The following is a 20048-nucleotide window of genomic DNA, read 5'->3' as shown; positions in this document are numbered from 1 at the left end:
ATACAATAAAGTACAAATCTGATGGTTCTATTGAAAGGTACAAGGCCAGATTAGTCGTGAAAGGATATACCCAGACATATGGAATTGACTTCTTTGAAACGTTTTCTCCTGTTGCACGGATGGGTACCATCCGTCTTGTTCTCTCAGTAGCTGTTCAACATGGCTGGAACTTGTGTCAATTAGATGTGAAAAATGCATTTCTTTATGGGGATCTCTCTGAGACCGTTTACATGCCTCAACCTCCAGGTTTTGAGGTTGAGGGGGAGTGTCATAAGGTGTGCAAATTGAGAAAGGCGATTTATGGCTTGAAACAAAGTCCTCGTGCATGGTTTCAAAAGTTGTTTGAAGTGATGTCAAGCTTTGGTTTTAACAGATCAGCAGCAGATCATACTCTTTTTATAAAGAAAACTAGCTCTGGCATAGTTGTTATGGTAGTATATGTAGATGACATCATTCTTACAGGAGATGATGTGAAAGCTATTGAAGCCACAAAAGCTCATCTTCACAAACACTTTGTTACAAAAGACCTTGGTTCACTCAGGTATTTTCTGGGTATAGAAGTTGCTAGAAGCCGTGAAGGGATGGTTCTGTCTCAACAGAAGTATGTTCTTGACTTATTAAAGGAAACAGGCATGTTGGAAGCTAAACCAACAAATATTCCCATGGACCATAAAGTTCAGTTGGTTGAAGAAGGGTCAAAACCTGTTGATAGCAAACGCTATCGCTCCCTAGTAGGGAAGTTACTATATGTAACTGTGACCAGACCAGATATTGCTTTAGCAGTAAGCAAAGTTAGCCAGTTCATGGACAAACCAATTGAGGTACACTGGAATGCAACCATAATGATTCTTAGATATCTAAAATCCTCTCCTGGAAAGGGGTTACTGTTCAAGAAAGGTGGAACTCTGGAGATAGTAGCTTATTCTGATGCTGACTATGCTGGATCTGTAGTAGATAGAAAGTTTACCACAGGATTCTGTGTGTTTCTGGGAGGCAACTTGATTTCATGGAGAAGTAAGAAACAAAATGTGGTTTCCAGGTCGAGTGCAGAATCAGAATATCGGGCTATGGCCCAAATAGCTGCTGAATTGATATGGGTTCGCACTGTTCTTAATGATCTCCAGGTGAAGGTTTCCTCTCCAATGACCATGATGTGTGATAACAAAGCGGCAACATATATAGCAAACAATCCTGTCTTTCATGAGAGAACAAAGCACATTGAGGTTGATTGTCACTATGTAAGAGATATGATTCAAGCTGGTCATATCACTACAAAATACCTAAAGTCTGAAGACCAAGTTGCAGATATGTTTACAAAACCTCTTGCTAGGCCTAATTTCTCCAGATGCTGTGACAAGCTGAGCATGATAGATATCTATGCTCCAGCTTGAGGGGGAGTGTTGAGAATAAGTGGTTTTTAAGGTTAAGTTGTTCTTTATTAGAGGTTTTCTGAAATACTTTTTTCATAAGGTCTTAGATGTAATTTCTTTGTTTTGCCTCTCTCTATTTAATATAGAGAGAAGCCCTAATGATGAATTAAGCTTTGTGTTTTCATGTTCAGCCGTCTCTCTCTCTCTCTCTCTCAGGTTCGGTTCATCTTCTACAGGGATGACAGTGGACTAGTGAGGAACGAGGCTTCTCCCCCCGCCTTGCCCCGTTTGTACCGGGGATGGAGGACATGAAACGAAGAATGGAGGTTAAAATCAAAACCTATGCGGGGATGAAGGACATGAAGCAGGGTATGGACCTGAGGTGGAGGTTAAAATCAAAACCTATGCGGGGATGAAGGGGGGGATGGACTTACTCTTTCTCTGCCTGCTTTGCTCTGTCCCCGATCCTCGTTAAGGAAATTACTATTATACCCTTATACATATCATAAAATCCTATATATTCCTAACCCTAACATAAAACCCTTTATCAAATCTCTCCTCTTCTTCCTTTAACAAGGTGCCTAAACTCCCATTTCTCTCCTCTCCTTCCTCTAAAGGCGGAAGGCAGCAGGGATGGAAGGATCGGGAAAACAGGGCCCCACCCCGCCTCACTCGTTTGGACCGGGGATGAAGGACATAAAACGGGGAATGGAGGTTAAAATCAAAACCCGTGCGGGGATAAAAGTGGGGATAAAGGGCAACATTTTGAGATGGGGCGGGGGTGAAGACATTGTCCTTGGCTCTCGCCCCGGTCCACTGCCATCCCTAATTATAAATGAGTCTTTTAGTTGGTTTGTTCTTGTAAGGAGTCCTTAGCTATGAAGGTGTTCTAGTCTAATTGGTTTCCTTATACAAGTAAGACTCAACCCAAGCTCTACGTACATAAGGTCTTGGGGAGCCATATCACTCATTTTGATTAAGGTATTAAAGTTCTCTCAAGACCTAGTTATCCCCCTCTTACTCTCTCTCCTCTCTCTTTCTTTCTCTTTACGTTCCTACCCTTTGACGCCATCTTTTCTCTCTCTTTCTTCTTGGACTTGACATCTTCTCTCTCTAATCTCACTTGGCACTATGGTGTGGTGCTGGACCAACGTGAGCAAAGGGCCCAAGCCTTTCACGTGTTTCATTTCAGAGATCCAATAAGGCTACACTGCCTGGGAAAGTTATTCCGAAGCCTTTGCAATCGTGGTTTTGCTGTATCGCCTTCTCTGAAGTACTCAGTCCTCTAAACTTCTGATATTCGTTTCCTAGACCTGTAACCAGATCCCGTATTGCGTTACCTTGCTTTCCATAGTCTTAGAACCAAAACCACATCTACCCGTTTAACCCGAAAGACTCTGTTTTCACTGTTGACCTATCCAGCCTTCCAACATCCTATATTACTGTTCCTAGCCTTGACACACGACCCTAGGTGTCCAGCAAGTCCTCGGTTCAGTCCATATCAGATCTGAACCGAAACCCTCACTGGATTGGCCCCAAGGTTGTTTTTAGCTTACTTGATTTTTCTATTTCTTTAGGATTTTTTTCAGAACCACCTAAAACCTTCACCACAGTTACACTTAGACGACTGCTCCATTGTGTTTAGCAGGGGTCTGCACCCCAGACACGTCTAGCCCAGCCTCAGAGGGCTAAAAACATCAGGTCCGATCCTCTCGTTTTCGTCGGGCTCAGACTAGAGTACCTGTCTGTTGCTAGCTCAGGGCTCCCTTCTGGTCCAAACTCCGAATCAATCCAACCGAACCTTGAGGAGGGTGCAACAAAATCTGGCTTCTGCATGCTAGTCAGTAAATAAAGTTTAGTCGACACACGACTTCATATTGCCTTTTCATTTAATAAAATTTCTTGAGAATTTTCTTTGCTTTAACTCCTAAAATGAAAACATTATATTGAAGATAATTCTATGAAATGCATAATGTATATAAATCCAAATAACAAGCATAATTTTATTGCAATTTATAAAATGCATGCATTTGAAAATTCATATAATATGAAATTTTATAGTGTTGTACGTATCGTATGATACAGTACGCTACGATACAAACTCGTATGATGATACAAGTGCATATTGTATGTATCGTACAATACATGCTTGTATCATACAACATCGTACGATATATACCCATATAGTATGATACAGGGTTGGCACACTTAAAAAAAAGGTCAAATTGTAATTTTTCAGTTTTGGGTTTTAAAGACCTCTTGAGGGCCGACTTCATCATTTGTGTAGAAGCCATTAGAGAGGTCCACACACCCTAATAGGCTAGGACTTGTGAGAGCGATTTGGGAGGCCGAACCATGCGCAAGGGAAAGAGCTTTTGGAGTTTGTTAAAGTAAAAGTACATTTTCACCATTTTTTCACTCAAGGAAGTGAGTTAAGGTAAAAAATATTTATTATGAGTAAAATTACAAAGGTACTTTCTAAAAAAATTTTGCCTCGGGGGAAGCTGCCCCCTTCAAGCCCTACCAACTTACCCGCGAAAATTAGAGATTTATATTAAGGTAGAAATTAGGCTCCACTCCAACAAAGATGACATCGGATGATCCGGCATGGCAATGAGGCACTCAAGTAATGAGTGAAAAGTTAGAAACCGATTGAAAATTGAGTGCAACTATTGCCATGCTATGTTTGTTTATGGAATATGAAACTATGAATCTTGTGGGGTGTTCTTAATTGCAAGATATTTAATATTTTGCATTTTTCTTGTGAGATAGTTGATGTTTGATGATGTCTTATGCAGCTCATAGAGACATAAATGCTTCATATGTGATTTTATGGTTGTATTTTGTGCAATTTGATATTGTTTCATGTGTTATGATTTTTTAAGAATTTTTGCTAGTTTTTTCATGATTTTTTTTGGATTTTTTTTTGAAATTTTTTATTAAAAATTTATGATTTTTTACGGTATGATACGATGCAAACATATCTTATTTTGGGCCGACCGATATAGGTAATGATAAGATACTTACAACCTTGTTCCACACTGTCATTTTATTTTTTATAATCTTCAGGTATCACATTCAAATTCTAAATTTATCATTTGTCTCGAGGTATTTGTTTGTGCCTTTACATGCTTTTCCTTTTTAACCTTGTATGATGGTATTTCGCCTTCAACACTAGCTTCCTAACTACTTCAATGGATAGTCCTGCATGACCTTAGGCTGAAGTCACTGAATCAAATATTAGACAGTGTTATACAATGCCACTGTGAGCCTGAACCTGCCGTCTTTGGGTTTAACCAAGTCACTTCATAGAATGGAAAAAGTTGAACCAGGACTGAACCAATTTTTGTGCACATTGTGGACCAAATGTGAACATGAATCAGGCCAAACTGAAGCTAGACCTACCAAATTATAGCTGATCCACTTTGAATTAAGTATTCTAATCAGAGTTACCGGAAGCGCCTATGCTTGAGGGGAAGCGCGCTTCCCCGGTACGCGTTTCGGAAGCGCGAAACGCGACGCTTTCGAAACGCACGGGGAAGCGCACTTAAGTATTAGGAAGCGTGTACCCCTTTAAAGGGGTACGCGTATCCCATTAAAGGGGGTACACGTATCTCTTTAAAGGGGTACGAGTTACCTTTATTACTTTTTTGCCCCTTTTTTTAAAAAGAAAGTTTTTTTATTAAGGGCAAAATTGGAATTTTAAAAAAACGCGTGAAAAAAACATAAAAAGAGAGGCTTTAGGGTTTTTTTTCATGCCTCTTCTGAGTCTCTCTCTTCCTCTCTCTCTCAGGATTTTGCCCACCGGCCGACGACCTTCAGAACTTCCAGCGACCTTTTCCGACGTCCGGCGACCGCAACCGATTGACGATGGGGATATTCAGGTACGCATATCCATTTCCCCTCCATCTCTTCTCTCATCTCTTCTCTCCATCTCCCACGACTCCGATTTTTCCCCTTCCCCCTTATGTTCAGGTACGCTCTTCTCTCACTCCATCTCTTCTCTCACGCTCATCGCACGACTGCAACCCCTTCTCTAAAGCTTATCAGTTTTATTTTCTGAAAGTTTTGGTCCTTGGAGATCCGATTCTCTACTTAGTGTTTGGGACATCATTGCCTAACTTAATTTTATTTTGGTTCACTTTCTGAGATTTGTGTGGCTACTCAGAGGGTGTTAAGGTTGGAAAATAAGGTCAGTTAATGAGTTTACCTGTTTCGACCCATCCAAATTGTTTCCCCCAAATGGTGAGCCCATATTTTGCGTTGATGAAGAGTTTTCGAGTGATATAGGGCTGGTGTCTGACCTGTGTGGTGTGAGGTTCAGCTCGTGAGTAGAGGTTTGATTCCTTCATTCTCTCTAGAAAGTACATTTAGGGAACAAGGGATTGTTAGAGACTATTTGTTTCATTTTTCTGTTGCAATAACATGATGGTCTTTATCTTTTGTGTTATCAATATGATGATCATTTATATTCTTATTTGAGTCCCTTGAATGAACAATATATTGGTTGAGAAACATTTCACATTTTGTGGTTTAACTGAGTTTATTTGCAATAACAGTATATTTTTAGAAACGCTTCCCTATTTTTTTCATTTTTTTCGCTTCCCCCTCGCTTCCGGTTCGCTTCCTAGGTCGCTTCCGAGACGGTTCGAAATTTTCTTCTAAGTGGTCCCACGCTTCCCTGCTTCCTAAATTTTTGAAAGTGCCTCGCTTCCCGCTCCCGCTTCCCGTATCGCTTCCCGCTCCCACTTCCTCGACTGGTAACTCTGATTCTAATTGGCAGAAAATGGAACTTGATCATCTAGGGGCTCAAATCAAGTGACTCAGTTTAGGCACATAGGTTAGTTCCACAAATTTAGGCTGCTAACAGATGCAATTCCGTTTTACTGCAAGTTCAAAGCGCATGATTTGTACTGTTATATATGTGGATCACTAAATACTAGTGGAACTTTTGGGACCAAAATTCTATTGCACACATTGTGATTAATCTCAGAGTAGAATGACATTGATATGGGACTTATATGCATTAAATTTGAGGTCATTATTTGTAAATTTGTATTTTTTTGTGTGGACAAATACAGATATTTAATGGCTCCCGCGGCCAACTTTTGCACATTGTATGTGAAACCATTCTTCTATTGTTTACAAAATTGTCATGAGACATTACCTCACATATATCTCATTCCTCTTACCACTTGATTTCTTCTTTTTTAACATCCATCATTTGCTCATCTTCAAAGTTCAAACACTTCTAGGCTCATTGTTGAAGCAGTATGTTAGGGGAGGAGATCATATTAGCTAAGTAATTTTGATGCACTTATTTCTTTTCTTCTCAAGCTACATGGACCTTTTATGAAATTACCTGTTTACGATGATGTGACCTATACCCCTATGTTTAGGAATAACCTGAAGTGTTAAAGAGCATGGACCAAATAATCTCAACAATGGCATGTTTGTGATCTATTAAAACAACTAGCTTGATAATAAAATTTTATCAAACTTGTTTCAGAAGACATCTCTTGAGAGGACAATTTTGTTAACTTGCTGCTACAACCTTCTGTTCTTAGGATAATGTTTGGTGGTGTTACTGCTACCCTGGCTGGAAAGGCTAAATTTTTTTGCTTCGCAGAACCTCTCTTGGGATGACTACCTTTCCATCAATTGTTTTTGCTTGCATCTACAACCGGCTGGCCTTTTATTAGGAGACTGTTCACTGGTGCTAGCCTGACCGGAAGGGATATATTTCTTTTGTTCAATCTTAAAACCAAGATTGTTGATAACTTGGTATTGGTTTGTAAATTAAGCAATACACTTAATCTTGGATGTGTTGTCCTTGGATATTATGGATATGACATAATCAATCAATCATTCCCTTCGAATGTATGCGAATCACACTTGTTGATTTCAAGTAGTGCTTTTCAGGCAGAAATTTTCTCTGATGGATCAACTTTGGCCTACAAAGTGCTTTTACTTTCAGATTATTTGAATGGTATACCACATTTTGTAGTATATAAGTTCTTGAGCTGCATTTCTTTCTCCTTTGTAGCACAAGGAAGACTTCAGTGGTGCATTTCCAGTTATTCAGTTGGAGAAGGTGGAATTTGAGCCTCATGTAAGCTTTTTTTCTCATAGATTCACCTTGTCCTGTGACTTTATATGTAGCTGTAAGAGATCATGTATCATAACGGTCTTTTTAAGGATTGTATTAGCATTCTTTGCCGATTCATGTGGTCTCTTTCCTGATGAAAACTGAAGAACATATTGCCATGTGCAGCTCATCTATAGTTCTATTTTTGGTGCTTAGACCTTTCTAAATGTTGGATTTTTAGCTTATTGATTTTTTCCCCGCTTGGTTTAGTGGTGCACGGATATTGTGTTTCTCTATTGTTCTCCTTGGAACTTAGGTCTTTAACACAAATTTGATAACATGGGATATTCGCACTATGTATTGTTTTGGAATAAACAATTACACCCGTAATATATCTTACAAGTGTCAGAACTTTTATTGCTCTTTTCATGCTCCTTGGAACTTAGGTCTTTATCACAAATTTGATAACATGGGACATTTGCACTACGTATTGTTTTGGAATAAACAATTACACCCGTAATATATCTTAAAAGTGTCAGAACCTTTATTGTGCTTTTCATGGAATCCCAAGAAGCATTATGAGGGTTGAGATACTGAATTCTCAATATGTTACTGGAGATAACCACCACTAATCTTGAAATGCCATCCAAAACAAGTTGGAAACAAATGTCTGGATGTTAATGTGTATTATAGCAACCTATACCGCTAAATGGCATGGATGAACCCGAGCTCTTGTAAAGATTAGCAATTGATACCGATGAAACCTCTCTCTCTCTCTCTCTCTGGGGCATGGACGCCACCTCTCTTGTGTTCCTCATTCATTGATTGACTTAATTACAGAGGAGCCGTTCTTTTGACTATGAGAATATGATTGACAAGTTAATGCCTTTGCTTGATATTAATACAAAAAGTTTGGTGTTTGATCCTCTGATATTTGATAAGAAATTAATCTGAGTCATTTTTTCATTTCCTGTATGACTGAATGCCTTGTGCATCGGTATGTGTGGATCCTACAGAGTTTTGAGAGAAAGAATCTTTTGGAGAAGGTTACGGAAGAGAAGAAGAGACTGCCAGAGAAGGAGCAGGTCAAAAAGGAAGTAGAAGTTAGTGTTTCAGTACTAAATATTCAGGTTGGTGTGATCCGCAAGGCTCGGAAGCATCCATCTGCTGACAGGTACCTAAGTGGAAGTGTCTTTTTCTTTGCCGTGACCTTTGGAAAGGGTTTTTCTTTTACAATACCCATGTTTTTTATGCAGCTTGCTGGTTGAGGATATAGATGTGGGAGAGAATACCACTCGGCAAGTTGTCAGTGGTCTTGCCAAATTTTATGGTGCTGATGAATTGCTGGTATGATCCTGGGGGAACCATTGATGTAAATAGTCATACATATCATCCTTAAAATACATTTTAGTTGACATGTTATTGGATTATATGTACATGGTTCTAGTTGATCTTGGCATGAGTTTAGGTCAATTTTACTCCCCTTGTTTGCAGAATCGTCGTGTATTGGTGATCACCAATGTAAAGCCTGGGAAGTTGAGAGATGTCCTTTCAGCTGGACTGGTATGTACTACCTTTGCTTGTCTGCCCAATTAAATGCCTGGTATTTTTAGATCGTGGTCCTTTACAATTGAGGATCTTTTGATTATTTTAGATTGTTAAAATTTGTTTCATATAAACATTTTCAGTTTCAAAAGTTTAATTATTTGTGTCCTTGGGCATGCCATTCTTTAATCCTGGATTCAATCAATCATGAATTGGAAGGAATCATCTTTGATTGCAAGTCTAGTTATAAATCATACACGGACTGAAATATTTTGATAATAGAAAGGGTTGGGTGTGGTTGTGGCCTTACGTGCCTTCTGCTGAGTTCAGAATATCAGTACTTTATGTACTTGTGTAATAGTTCAGTGCAGTACATGATCATGCACTCTATGCTCTATTGGTGCAAGCAAGGTTGTAAAAAATGTATTGTAACCCGTATTGGTTCGGCCCAAAATATGATATGTATCATATCATTTTTTAAAGAAATCGTACCTGTGTGTATCCAAAGCTGTCACAAGAAGAAAGAGAGAAGACAATATGGCTAAGGTTGTGTTTCTTCAGTTCCTACAATTCCCAATGAGGGGACGTTGGATCTGTCAATTCTATTATTACAAGTTGTACAATAGGAAACCAACATTAATAGGAAAACAACATCAATAGGAAACTAGCATCAATAGGAAACCAGGAACATCAGCTGTATTGGGTTTGGGTTTGAATCTAGATTTAGACCAAAACCCAATGTCGTTATCTCTTAATGGCCTCCTTGAAGTCGTACATGGTAATCACCATGGACAACTTGGATTTCAAATACTAAAATCTTCGCTTTATCAAACCCTTGGTGAAGAGATCTGCAATCTGATTTTTTGAACCGACGAATCTGGCCTCAAGTTCACCATCGTTATCAGATGAAGTGTTGATCAATTTTTATATGCTTGGTCTTTCAATGATAAACAAGATTCAATGAAATTTTGATGGCACTTTGATTGTCACAAAATAAAACTGACCTAGGGATTGTTTCATCTAATTCATGTAACAGACTTCTTATCCATGTCAACTCTGAGGTTGTTGCTGCCATGGCGCAATATTCAACTTTTTGTGCTTGATTGTGCTATGACCCGTTGTTTATGATTGGACCAAGAAACTAGATTACAATATCCTAAAATTGATCTCTCATCTGGATCTCTTACCCATTCAGCATTCTAATACGCCATAAATATGAGGAGATCTTTCTTATAGAATAGAACATCCCCCCCCCCCCCCCCCCCCCCCCCCGCACTTTTCAAACACTTGATAATTCATTTTGCAACATTCCAATAATACTCCTGTATTCAGTAGGATCACTATAATAACTCTCCATCATTAACACTCAACTGCTGGTGTACTGAGACAAGAGTTAATAAAGACTTACAATTAGAAATATCTATTTTTTGCAAGATATCTAAAATGTATTTATGTTGAGTCAAAAGTAGACCATCTTTCCTTTTATCAACTTCAACTCCCAAGAAGTATTTCAATTGGCCAAGATCCTTCATCTTAAAACATTTGTTCAACACCTTTTTTATTTCCTGAATATGTTCATTTGAGTTTCCTGTAATAATAATGAGACTTGTAATTTAAAATCTTCATGGGCAACTTTATAACATGAATAGCTGAGTGAAAAGCTTCTGTCCAAGGACATAAAGGAGTTTTTTCTAAAGTTGCCTGTCGAGGATGTGGGAGTGGGAAGCGATTTGAGAAGCGAAAACAAGAAGCGAGGCACTTCCAAAATTTTAGGAAACACGGGAAGCGTGAGACAACTTAGAAGCGAACCGGGAATCGTCTCGGAAGCGATGAGAGAAGTGGACCTAGAAATCAAAACAATATTTTTGCCGACTTCTTTTTTTTGGTCGGCAAACCACAACAGTTAAGCACGAAAATAGAGCTGATGACCTGAAAATTTTTGATATGAAATGTGAAAATAGGTGATGTGATGCGAAGGAAGAAAGAAAAATTCTGCAAAAAACTAAATATGCAGATAAAGAAGGCTGAACATAAAATTTTCAGATTTTAGATTTTAACAGGGTGCAAACAGAAAAATACTTAAAGTTGAGATCAAGAAAGGAGGTTCTTGGGATTGATGTCAAGTATGGATTAAACAGAACAACAAAAACACCTCATTGGGAATTGTAGGAACTGAAGAAACAAAGCCCCAGCCATATGTTTTCTCTTATTGTGATGGCTTCGGATACACACACAGGTACCAGTTATTTCATGGTATCAGAGAAGGAGTGTGTGATCGAATCTACCAAGGTAAGTCCTAAGAGATCTTGGTTTACCATCTATCTATTTGCCTCTTTTCAGGATTTCCCAACTTCTGATTTTCTTCTTCTTCTTCCTCTCTTTCTTTTAAAATTACTCTCTCAGTTTCCTACCCCTTTCTGTCCATTGGTGTTCCCAATCAGTTTCTTGTTGTGACGTTGGATCTGCTCACTCTATTATATAGAAAATATTACAAGTTGTACAATAGGAAACCCATCATCAATAGGAAACTCAGCATCAATAGGAGACCAGGAACGTCAGCTGTATTGGGTTTGGATCCAGACCCAGACCCAGACCCAGACCCATCTCTTAATTGTATTGTATCTTAAATCTTTTAAATAAAAAATTAAAAAATCCCCAAAAATCAGAAAAAATCTAAAAAATTCATAACATAAAAAACAACAATGAATTGCATAAGCTAAAACTATAATATCACATATCAAAACAATTATGTGCTATGAATGGCATGCATAAGACATCGAACATTCAATAATCAAGATAATATGGTATAAATGGCATGCATGTCTCACAAGAAAAATACAAACTATGAAATAATATGCATATTAAATAATGAATCTAAGCTAATAAGTTACAAGATTCATAATAATGTGTGTTTACATAAACAAAAAAATGTCAGTGTTTTTTCAATACTTAAAAGAATTATATAACCATTTTTAAAAAAAATTCAAACAAAAATGCATTAAATTACGTCAATCATCATCATCTTCTTTTTTTTTGCAAAAAATCTCCCTAAATCATTCTTAATCTCTTTAGGGATGAATATGAACTAGCTCCAAGGGGCCTTATATGTTTTCGAAAAAAAATAAAATGGGTGCACTTAACCTGCATTTAGATACACCTAATATCGAAGTGTATCGTAAGATACATGAGCATATTGTGAGCTATAAAGATGTATCATAAGATAACACTCGTATCGAGATACCGGTGTGTATCGTATCAGAAGGCAACTTGAAAAAGTCTTGGCAAGTCATATATGACTTGCATGCTGATCATCATGGAAACACCTTGGGATTAAAGATTGATGGATCAGATCAACATAATGACTAGCTCATCACTTTAGTTAAAGCTGGCATGGTTATTCTTTTGCTGAGCTTCAATCAAGGTGAAGGCCTTTGTATAGACGGGTTGGTACAGGATGGGCCTATATACTTGAGATGTCGCCTCATGAACACCTTAAGATATGGCTGAACTGGTATCACCAGCTGTGATAAATCTGACTTTCCACCTGTCTTGTTGTACTCTTGTTGAGAAAGGAATAACTTAAGTCAGCTGGTGAGCAGGAGGAATGAGTTGTTTGTTCATCCATGTGCTGAACATGGTCTCTTTCTATTAACATTTCATATCGGTTATCTTGGGTGTACACATGTAGACACACTTGCTCAAAACCACGAGTCATGTGAATGTATGTGATCCATGCATACAAAGGGTTCTCCTAAGATGTTTGACTTTGGAGGAATCTCTAGTCAAGGCAAGTCAACTATATTTGCTTGAGTCAATGAGAGTCTACCTTTTATCCTCAATTCACTTAGTGAGTTTGAGAATATTGGTTTTGATCAAATTGCTTGTATGTAGGCCATAGTCACAAATATCGGTATTGGCTATATCTCGGCGAGGCTATTTCTTGTGATATTATAGGTTTAGTGATAAATCTCAGAAAAATCTCGGGAAGATCTTGGGGCTAAAATAAATAAATAAATATATATATATAGAAAAAATAAGTAAGAAAATATCATGTTTCACATCTAAGATGTAGAAAATAAATAAAAACATTAACAATAATTGATAATATTGCAATATTATCACAAAAATATCACAATATTCTCGTGATAATATCACGATATTATCAATTTGGTGATATTTTACCTATAATATCGTTTGCTGAAAATACAGCAATAATATCACGATATTTTGAAAATATTGCCGATATCTGTGACTATGATGTAGACTAAGGGACTGTTGTGAGCTGTCCTCTTGTAAGTCAATTCAGTTGATTTGTTAGACTCATCAGAATAAAATTGACTTGATTTCAAGTTCTCTAAATTGACGTGTTGACCTTCTTGGGTGCGTGGATAACATACATTCGTCGTGAAAATGTTTGGCTGATTTAGAGTGTGTTAACCATTCTCATACACCTTGAGTGCAGGTGTAATATGTACCCTTGTTTATTTAATGATGTGCATAATGGCTCCTGGTGTGGTTCAAGTTCTTACTTTTTTCTAATGAAGAAAGTGGAATGATGCATGATTTCAGTTATGGAGAAGAAATGAAATAGAGTCATGGTCTCAATCCAAGGATGAATGCGGTTGTCTCATCTTTTTTTCAGTATGTAGGTCTTTGCACTCAGATTTCTTGCTGAGTCATGCAAATTTTTATACATAGAGAAGGGATTCCAGTGGAGTGTTAGTGGATTTTATTCAACCACTTTCTTAATTAGATTCTCACTACTTAGACTCCAAAAAACAATGCAGAATTTGTTGCAGATGCCTCTCTTAAATGGATTAGTGTTAATTAGTTTTCAGTTGTTTGTTAATAAATTCATTTGTCCGCTGTTCAAATATCCTATGAAGAGAAATAACAGAACGCCTTGCATAGATGAATTTGAGATTTTGTGCATCAGCATTTATCTGTTAACATATATATCTCGATTATAGAATTCTTTGTAATCTAAAGTTTTTTCAGTTGCCTAGGAAAGTGATGACCATGAATTTATTAACAAATACAGTTGTTGATTAGCAACGTCTCATACAGGTACATGCTAGTGTGCACACAAAAACACATATACATGGACACACTTATACATGTACAGTTCCATCATTTGGTTTTGCTAGTTCCTCTTCTTGATTGTATGTATTAATGTTTCGTTCTTTCTAGCCTTGTGGATCTGAAATTTGACTTTTATTGCACTACATGTAATCTACTAAGCCCCTCTTGTATCTATTTTCTTTACTAGATCTTGCTTCTGCATGCTATATTCTCTTCTGGTTCTCTGATTGAACTTAATCTATATTGCAAATGATACATCTGACTTGTGTGTGGACTATACTTCCTGTAGGTCCTGTGTGCATCTAATGCAGATCAGACTACTGTGGAGCCTTTGCTACCACCTGAAGGGGCTAGGCTTGGTGAACGTGTTACATTTGCAGGGTACATGTCAAATTCTTGCTTTGTCATGCTATGACACATTCACATTCTTGATGGCATTTATGTTTTTATTTTCATTTCTTCGTGTGTAAATGCTTATTCTTTTGTTTTATGGTCTTTGTAACCAAACGTTGCAGTGGTGGATATCAGGGATTAATAGATTTTTGTTGGACCTGCAACAAGTTTGTTTGGGTCATCCTCATCCCTCCCATCTGTTGCAGTCCTTGCCAGTCCAATCAGGTTGGAGCCTTTTAGATAGGCCCAACCATGTATCTAATGTGGCTCAATTCAGCGCAAACTAAAGTAGTTTCCAGCTTGGTCAAGCCCAAGCTATTCATGATTATTTATAATATGGGCCTAGTCGAGCATCAAATTGAGCAGGTCTCCAACTTTGGCACTAAATTCATCTTTATTCTTCACTCTGTACCTGTAGCTCATCACATACCTCCTTCCCTATATACAAGTGAGGAATTCCATTTAGGTTATTTTGATGCAGCTGATTATATGCACATGGAATGCTTTTATCAACAAACAGATGAATTTGGAATAGCAGAATGGTGTCAATTATACATTCAGGTTACATTATATGGCTGTCCAAGGATCAAGTGGCTTACTGATCACACCTGCCTACTTAGAAAAATTTTGGGAACTTAGATATTTTAGATATTTTCATTGCTATAGCTTCATAGAATCATCACCACCAGATATAATTTTGAATTTTGAGGCGTGGAAATAAAAGATTGGATTTCAAAGGTAGGAGTGAAACTCCTCTGCCATCATGAAGCACTGAAGTACATGAACAGCCAGTCAACACAATGGGTGTGTTAACATGCCTTCATCCTTTTGACCTCATGCATTCTGACTTAAGGTCCGTTACTAAAAATTCATATCAAGTAGTTATTCCTATATGTAATTCATCGATGATTGTAATGAATTGCTTGGATTATAATCACAGATATCGCCTATATCTATTTTTTTGTTGGGTAAACAATATTATAAGGTAAAATATCATGAGATTTTCAGAAAAAGATTTACAGTGATATGATTGCGATGATATCATAATAGCTTTCTGTATCTTAAATATGTTGTACTTTTTTCTTTTATATTTTTACTTAATTTTATAAATGTAATATTTTATATCTAACATGTTATTTTATTACTTATTTCTGCTATTTTTAATTTTTTAAGTGCCGAGATTTTCTCAAGATTTATCAACCTAACCTGTACTATCACGAGAAAATAGCCTTGCTAAGATATAGCCAAGACCAATATTTGTGACTCTGACTTAGATCTTCTTCATGAAATAGCAGCTGGAAATATTTAATCTATTTTGTGGAATTCTATACATTGATGAAGCGTAACACCAGCCAAGCCATTTCCCAGCTGATGGATGGCCAGAAAATGGTCAGCCTTATATTTTTTCTTCTGATTATTTGTTTAGTTTTTGTGACTAAAAACCTAAAAACCATGTTTTTTACAAACCTGGTTTGCCTAGTTCTGTATCTAAAATTCAGATCCATATTCATCACAAATCTGTAACTTTCTTGATTCAGAAACTGTTGGAGCTTGCAGTTCTTCTCTTTAGTGGTTGATTAAGTTAATCTAGGAGGATCATTTTAACTGTTTCATATATTGTCATGATGGTTGGTTATCCCTACAAAACCTACACTGAAAATTAAGTTTGTTCCTGAATTTGATGTTGGAATTCATTCAATATTTAGCAATTCAAGGTTTTAGTGCATCCTTCAGATTGGTAAAGGCTCACTCTATCTATGTTTTGTTGCTTTTTTCTAGGTTTGATGAGAAGCCAGAGGATGTTCTAAATCCTAAGAAGAAACAATTTGAGAAAATTACACCGGTACATGCTTACTTAGTAACTGAATCATTCTTGTATTTGGTGCTTGTACGGTGACTGAACATTTTACTAGTAGTCTGTTTCAAAGTAGCAGATAGAGGCCTTACATTGATTTTTTTCCCTTTTACCCTAGAATGAGAATTAATTCTAGGTAACGTCCTGTATTTAACAATACATCCATTCATTCGTTGTGATGTTGGAAGCATATTTGCAGTGCCATTCTTACAAGCATTTTGCATACCATACTGTATTTTGAGCTGTACATAGCTGTTACAGATAGATATCATTTATATGTCAAGATATGGTGTTGGACACTAGGTTTAGTAATTCTTTTTTCCTGCAGAGAGTTAGTAAATCAAATGAACTGGCTATCATATTCATCTGACGTTTGCTTTCTAGTTAAAATAAATTCTATCTACCAACTTCTGAGTTCTCCCCATCATTTATCTTTCCACTGTCCCAGTTCTCTTAATAAACCTGGCATTGGTTATGTTTTTCATGAAGGATGCTGAAATAGACCCACTTGACTGTATTTTGTGTTATTCTAAAACATTTAATATGATTTAATATTTTTCATGACACTTTATATGTTTGGTATCAAATGGTTTTTGACGTATTCCTTTTTTTTGAGAACTTTTGTATCAAATGGTTATGTAAGTTTATCTGTACCCTAAGCGAGAGGGAATTCATAATATGCATTTCTAAAAAACCATCTCTCCACGTATGCTCTGCTTGCCAAGACTGCCAAAAACATAAATTGTCATTTCACTCCAGAAAAGCACCAGCTCTTCTACGAGCTTTTTGTAAGTTATATTAAATGTTATCTTTCACAATATATGGTCAAAGTGGGTGGTGTTTGACCCATATCTGGCCTATGTTATCAAGTAGCTTCTCTGTTCTAGTCTTAGATTTGGGTTAATGTGATCCAATTGGTTCAACTTGTTTTCGTTTTTTTTCCTATTAGGAAAACCTAGATTAGCTGAACCTGTGTTACCTTTTTTGGTTTCATGCAAATAATCCATTCTGTGTATGCACCCACATCTTTTTTTATTTAGATCTGTAGCTGCTCCACTTAGGTGGGTTGTGTTCTTACCTGCACCCAACATATTTGCACCACATTCATAAAGTGGTAAAAAGTAGTGGTTGACCCAGAGTTGCCAGCTGGGGAAGCAGAAGCGGGAAGCAAGACACTTTCAAAATTTTAGGAAACGGGAAGCGAGGGACGACTTAGAAGCGAACCAATCGTCTCCGAAGCGACCCGGAAGCCACCTAGGAAGTGAGGAGGAAGCGAAAAAGAGAAAAAAAGAAAGAAAAATAAAAATAAAAACGCAAAAAAAAAAGGAAAAAAAGAAGGGAAAGCATGCTTCCCAATTTTTTGGCGCAATCCAGAACGTTTTTGAAGCACCACGTTTCGTGCTTCTGAAATGCACATCGGGGAAGCACGCTTCCCCATGCCCTATGGCGCTTCCGGTGACCCTGGGTTGAGCTGCTCACAAGGATTGCAGAAATTTTTCCTGTGTGTATATCACCCATGACTTAAGATTCAATTTTCCTCCTTGAGCAATTCAAGTTGCTCCAATCTGCATTTTATGACAACAATGATATCTCATTATTCCTACAAATGCAGTCTCATTTTTTATTTGCTTCATTTGCTGATGATGTGGAAATAATTCATTGTCCTATATGGATGTTAATTTTTTCTTATTGTAACCTTTAGAAGGCGCAATCTCTTATACATTTACATTTCTAATGCATCTTTGACAGGTTTTTCTGGTTCAGCATTCTTCTTTAACGTGGGAATGTGATGGACCAGTCTCTTGGTAGCAGATTTGAAACTTCAATTCCATATAGGCTAATGATGGTGAAGGGTAGAGAGGCCCCATCATGTTTCAACTGAATATTGTTGAAAATTACCTAAATAGTGCTCCCAAAACTGTTTTTTCTTTGTTTCTACAGCATAGGTCACTAGTGAGCTAGGAAAGACCTTCCTTAGCTGTGCTAGGCATTTACCAGGTTCTGGGCTACATGGTGGCCCATACTCAATCTGGGCCTAGACTAAATGGCACTGTTACTTGGCCTGCCCTAGGTGGTCTAGACTAGAGAAAAGGCATTGCTTAGGTTGAACATTCAGTTTATTGCTTAAAATCCTTGTCTGCTCTTCTTTTTTCTCTTGCCATTTCATTCCTCACAGAATTTCACTTGTCTGTCCCTCTCTATTTGCACATTCCACCGTGTCATGCGTTCAACATCTTGAAGCTTTTATAAGGGGCCACAATAATTTTTTTGTCCATCACTGATTGCTCATTGTATTTCTCCACTCTTTACCACAGTTCTCCAAGTTAATTTTCTAGGAAGTTGGTGAGCATTGAATTGTTTTTCGTTTGCTACATCCAGTTGGATATGTACTCCTTCGAACAATAACATCTTGTTCAATTGTAGTTGTTGATGTGTATATCTATCTTCCAATGCGTGTCCTTCCATGTCAGTATCTTTCAGTACCCACAATTACTAATAGCTAAAGGAGATGGGAATATTGATGTCTCCAGAAATTTTTTTAGGTGTTTGACATGCCTATGTTTTTATTGGAATTTCAGCAGAGTAAAAATTAAAATATATGATACAAAGAAGTATATTGTATGTGTACAATATGTTGTATGTGGAGCACTTGAAGTACCAGTATTGACATAATATGCTGGTCGTTTTGAAGTACCCATGTTACGTAGGATCCGACTGTATAGATGAATTTGATGGTTTAGTTAGTATCAATCGTGCTTCCTAGTGATTGAATGTGAGGGTTCTCTTTCTTGGCAATTTGACACAATTTAGACCATCCATTTTTCACCTTCCTTAATAATGAGCTTTGATATTTGAATTTCTTGACCTGTAACACATTTCATGGTAAATACCATCCATAAAGTTTGAAACTCTACTCCTGGTATGTAGATCCTCTGAAATGTGCGTGTTTCTGTGCTCTTACGTGTGTGAAAGAGAGCATTGCTGAGTATGTGTACCATGAATTTGATCTCAACGAGTGAGGGTCTCTTCTACTTGTGTATTTTTAAGTAGACCGGACTGTGTATCGTGTTATGGTTTATTTGCTATGATCATGTTTTGCATCTGGTGATTTTGTTCTGAAGATCTATAAAACTGTGGATTGTTCATTTTCACGTTCGTCTTTTCTTTCCACTTCGATCTAGTGATCTGGTTCTGAAGCTCTATAAAACTGTGAATTAACATATCAGGTTTTAGTTATGCATTAAACTGTGGCAGTTTTCTTTATGGTGCAGCATCTCTGTACTGATGAGAAGGGAATTGCAACATATAAAGGGGTTCCCTTCATGACATCCGCTGGGCCGTGCACATCTTCTCTTACCAACGCAAGCATAAAGTGATGATGCTGAGCCTTACGACAGTGAAACCGGGATATAGTGGTTGGAGGCTATTCTTATCAGCAGGGCGTAGGGTTTTTGTCATTATAGGTTTCACGTATCAAGGATGGTACTCAGATGATTTCATGCTTCTTATGGTAGATCATCGGTTGGACTTGGATGATCTCGTCTCTGCTGTAGTGCATATGTATGGTGAAGGAGATGGAAGCGTGATAAATGTAGCTTATTATTTTGTTGAGATGCGTATTGCTCGTAACTGTAGTAAATCTCGGGTTTGAAATCTCTCACTTCCAAGTTTTTGCATGATATGACACATATTGAACTGCAGTTTAGTTTTCAGT

General features: G+C 37.4%; 1 protein-coding gene across 1 annotated transcript in view; it reads left to right on the top strand.

Annotated features, from left to right (window-relative positions):
* Positions 1–20048, top strand: part of LOC149844037 (Nucleic acid-binding, OB-fold-like protein) — a 29788-nt gene extending 9740 nt beyond the window's left edge. The window contains exons 5-11 of the mRNA XM_090000277.1: positions 7417–7482; positions 8475–8632; positions 8715–8805; positions 8953–9021; positions 14375–14466; positions 16258–16321; positions 19606–20048. Coding sequence (XP_089856403.1) covers positions 7417–7482; positions 8475–8632; positions 8715–8805; positions 8953–9021; positions 14375–14466; positions 16258–16321; positions 19606–19710 — 645 coding nt within the window. The 3' untranslated portion in view covers positions 19711–20048. The remainder of the gene's footprint in view (positions 1–7416; positions 7483–8474; positions 8633–8714; positions 8806–8952; positions 9022–14374; positions 14467–16257; positions 16322–19605) is intronic.

The sequence above is a fragment of the Nuphar pumila genome, chromosome 3, assembly GCF_984573655.1.
Source record: "Nuphar pumila chromosome 3, dmNupPumi1.hap1.1, whole genome shotgun sequence".
Classification (NCBI taxonomy): domain Eukaryota; kingdom Viridiplantae; phylum Streptophyta; class Magnoliopsida; order Nymphaeales; family Nymphaeaceae; genus Nuphar; species Nuphar pumila.
Note: the sequence above shows the minus strand (reverse complement) of the source record. Positions and strands in the feature narration are given on the sequence as shown.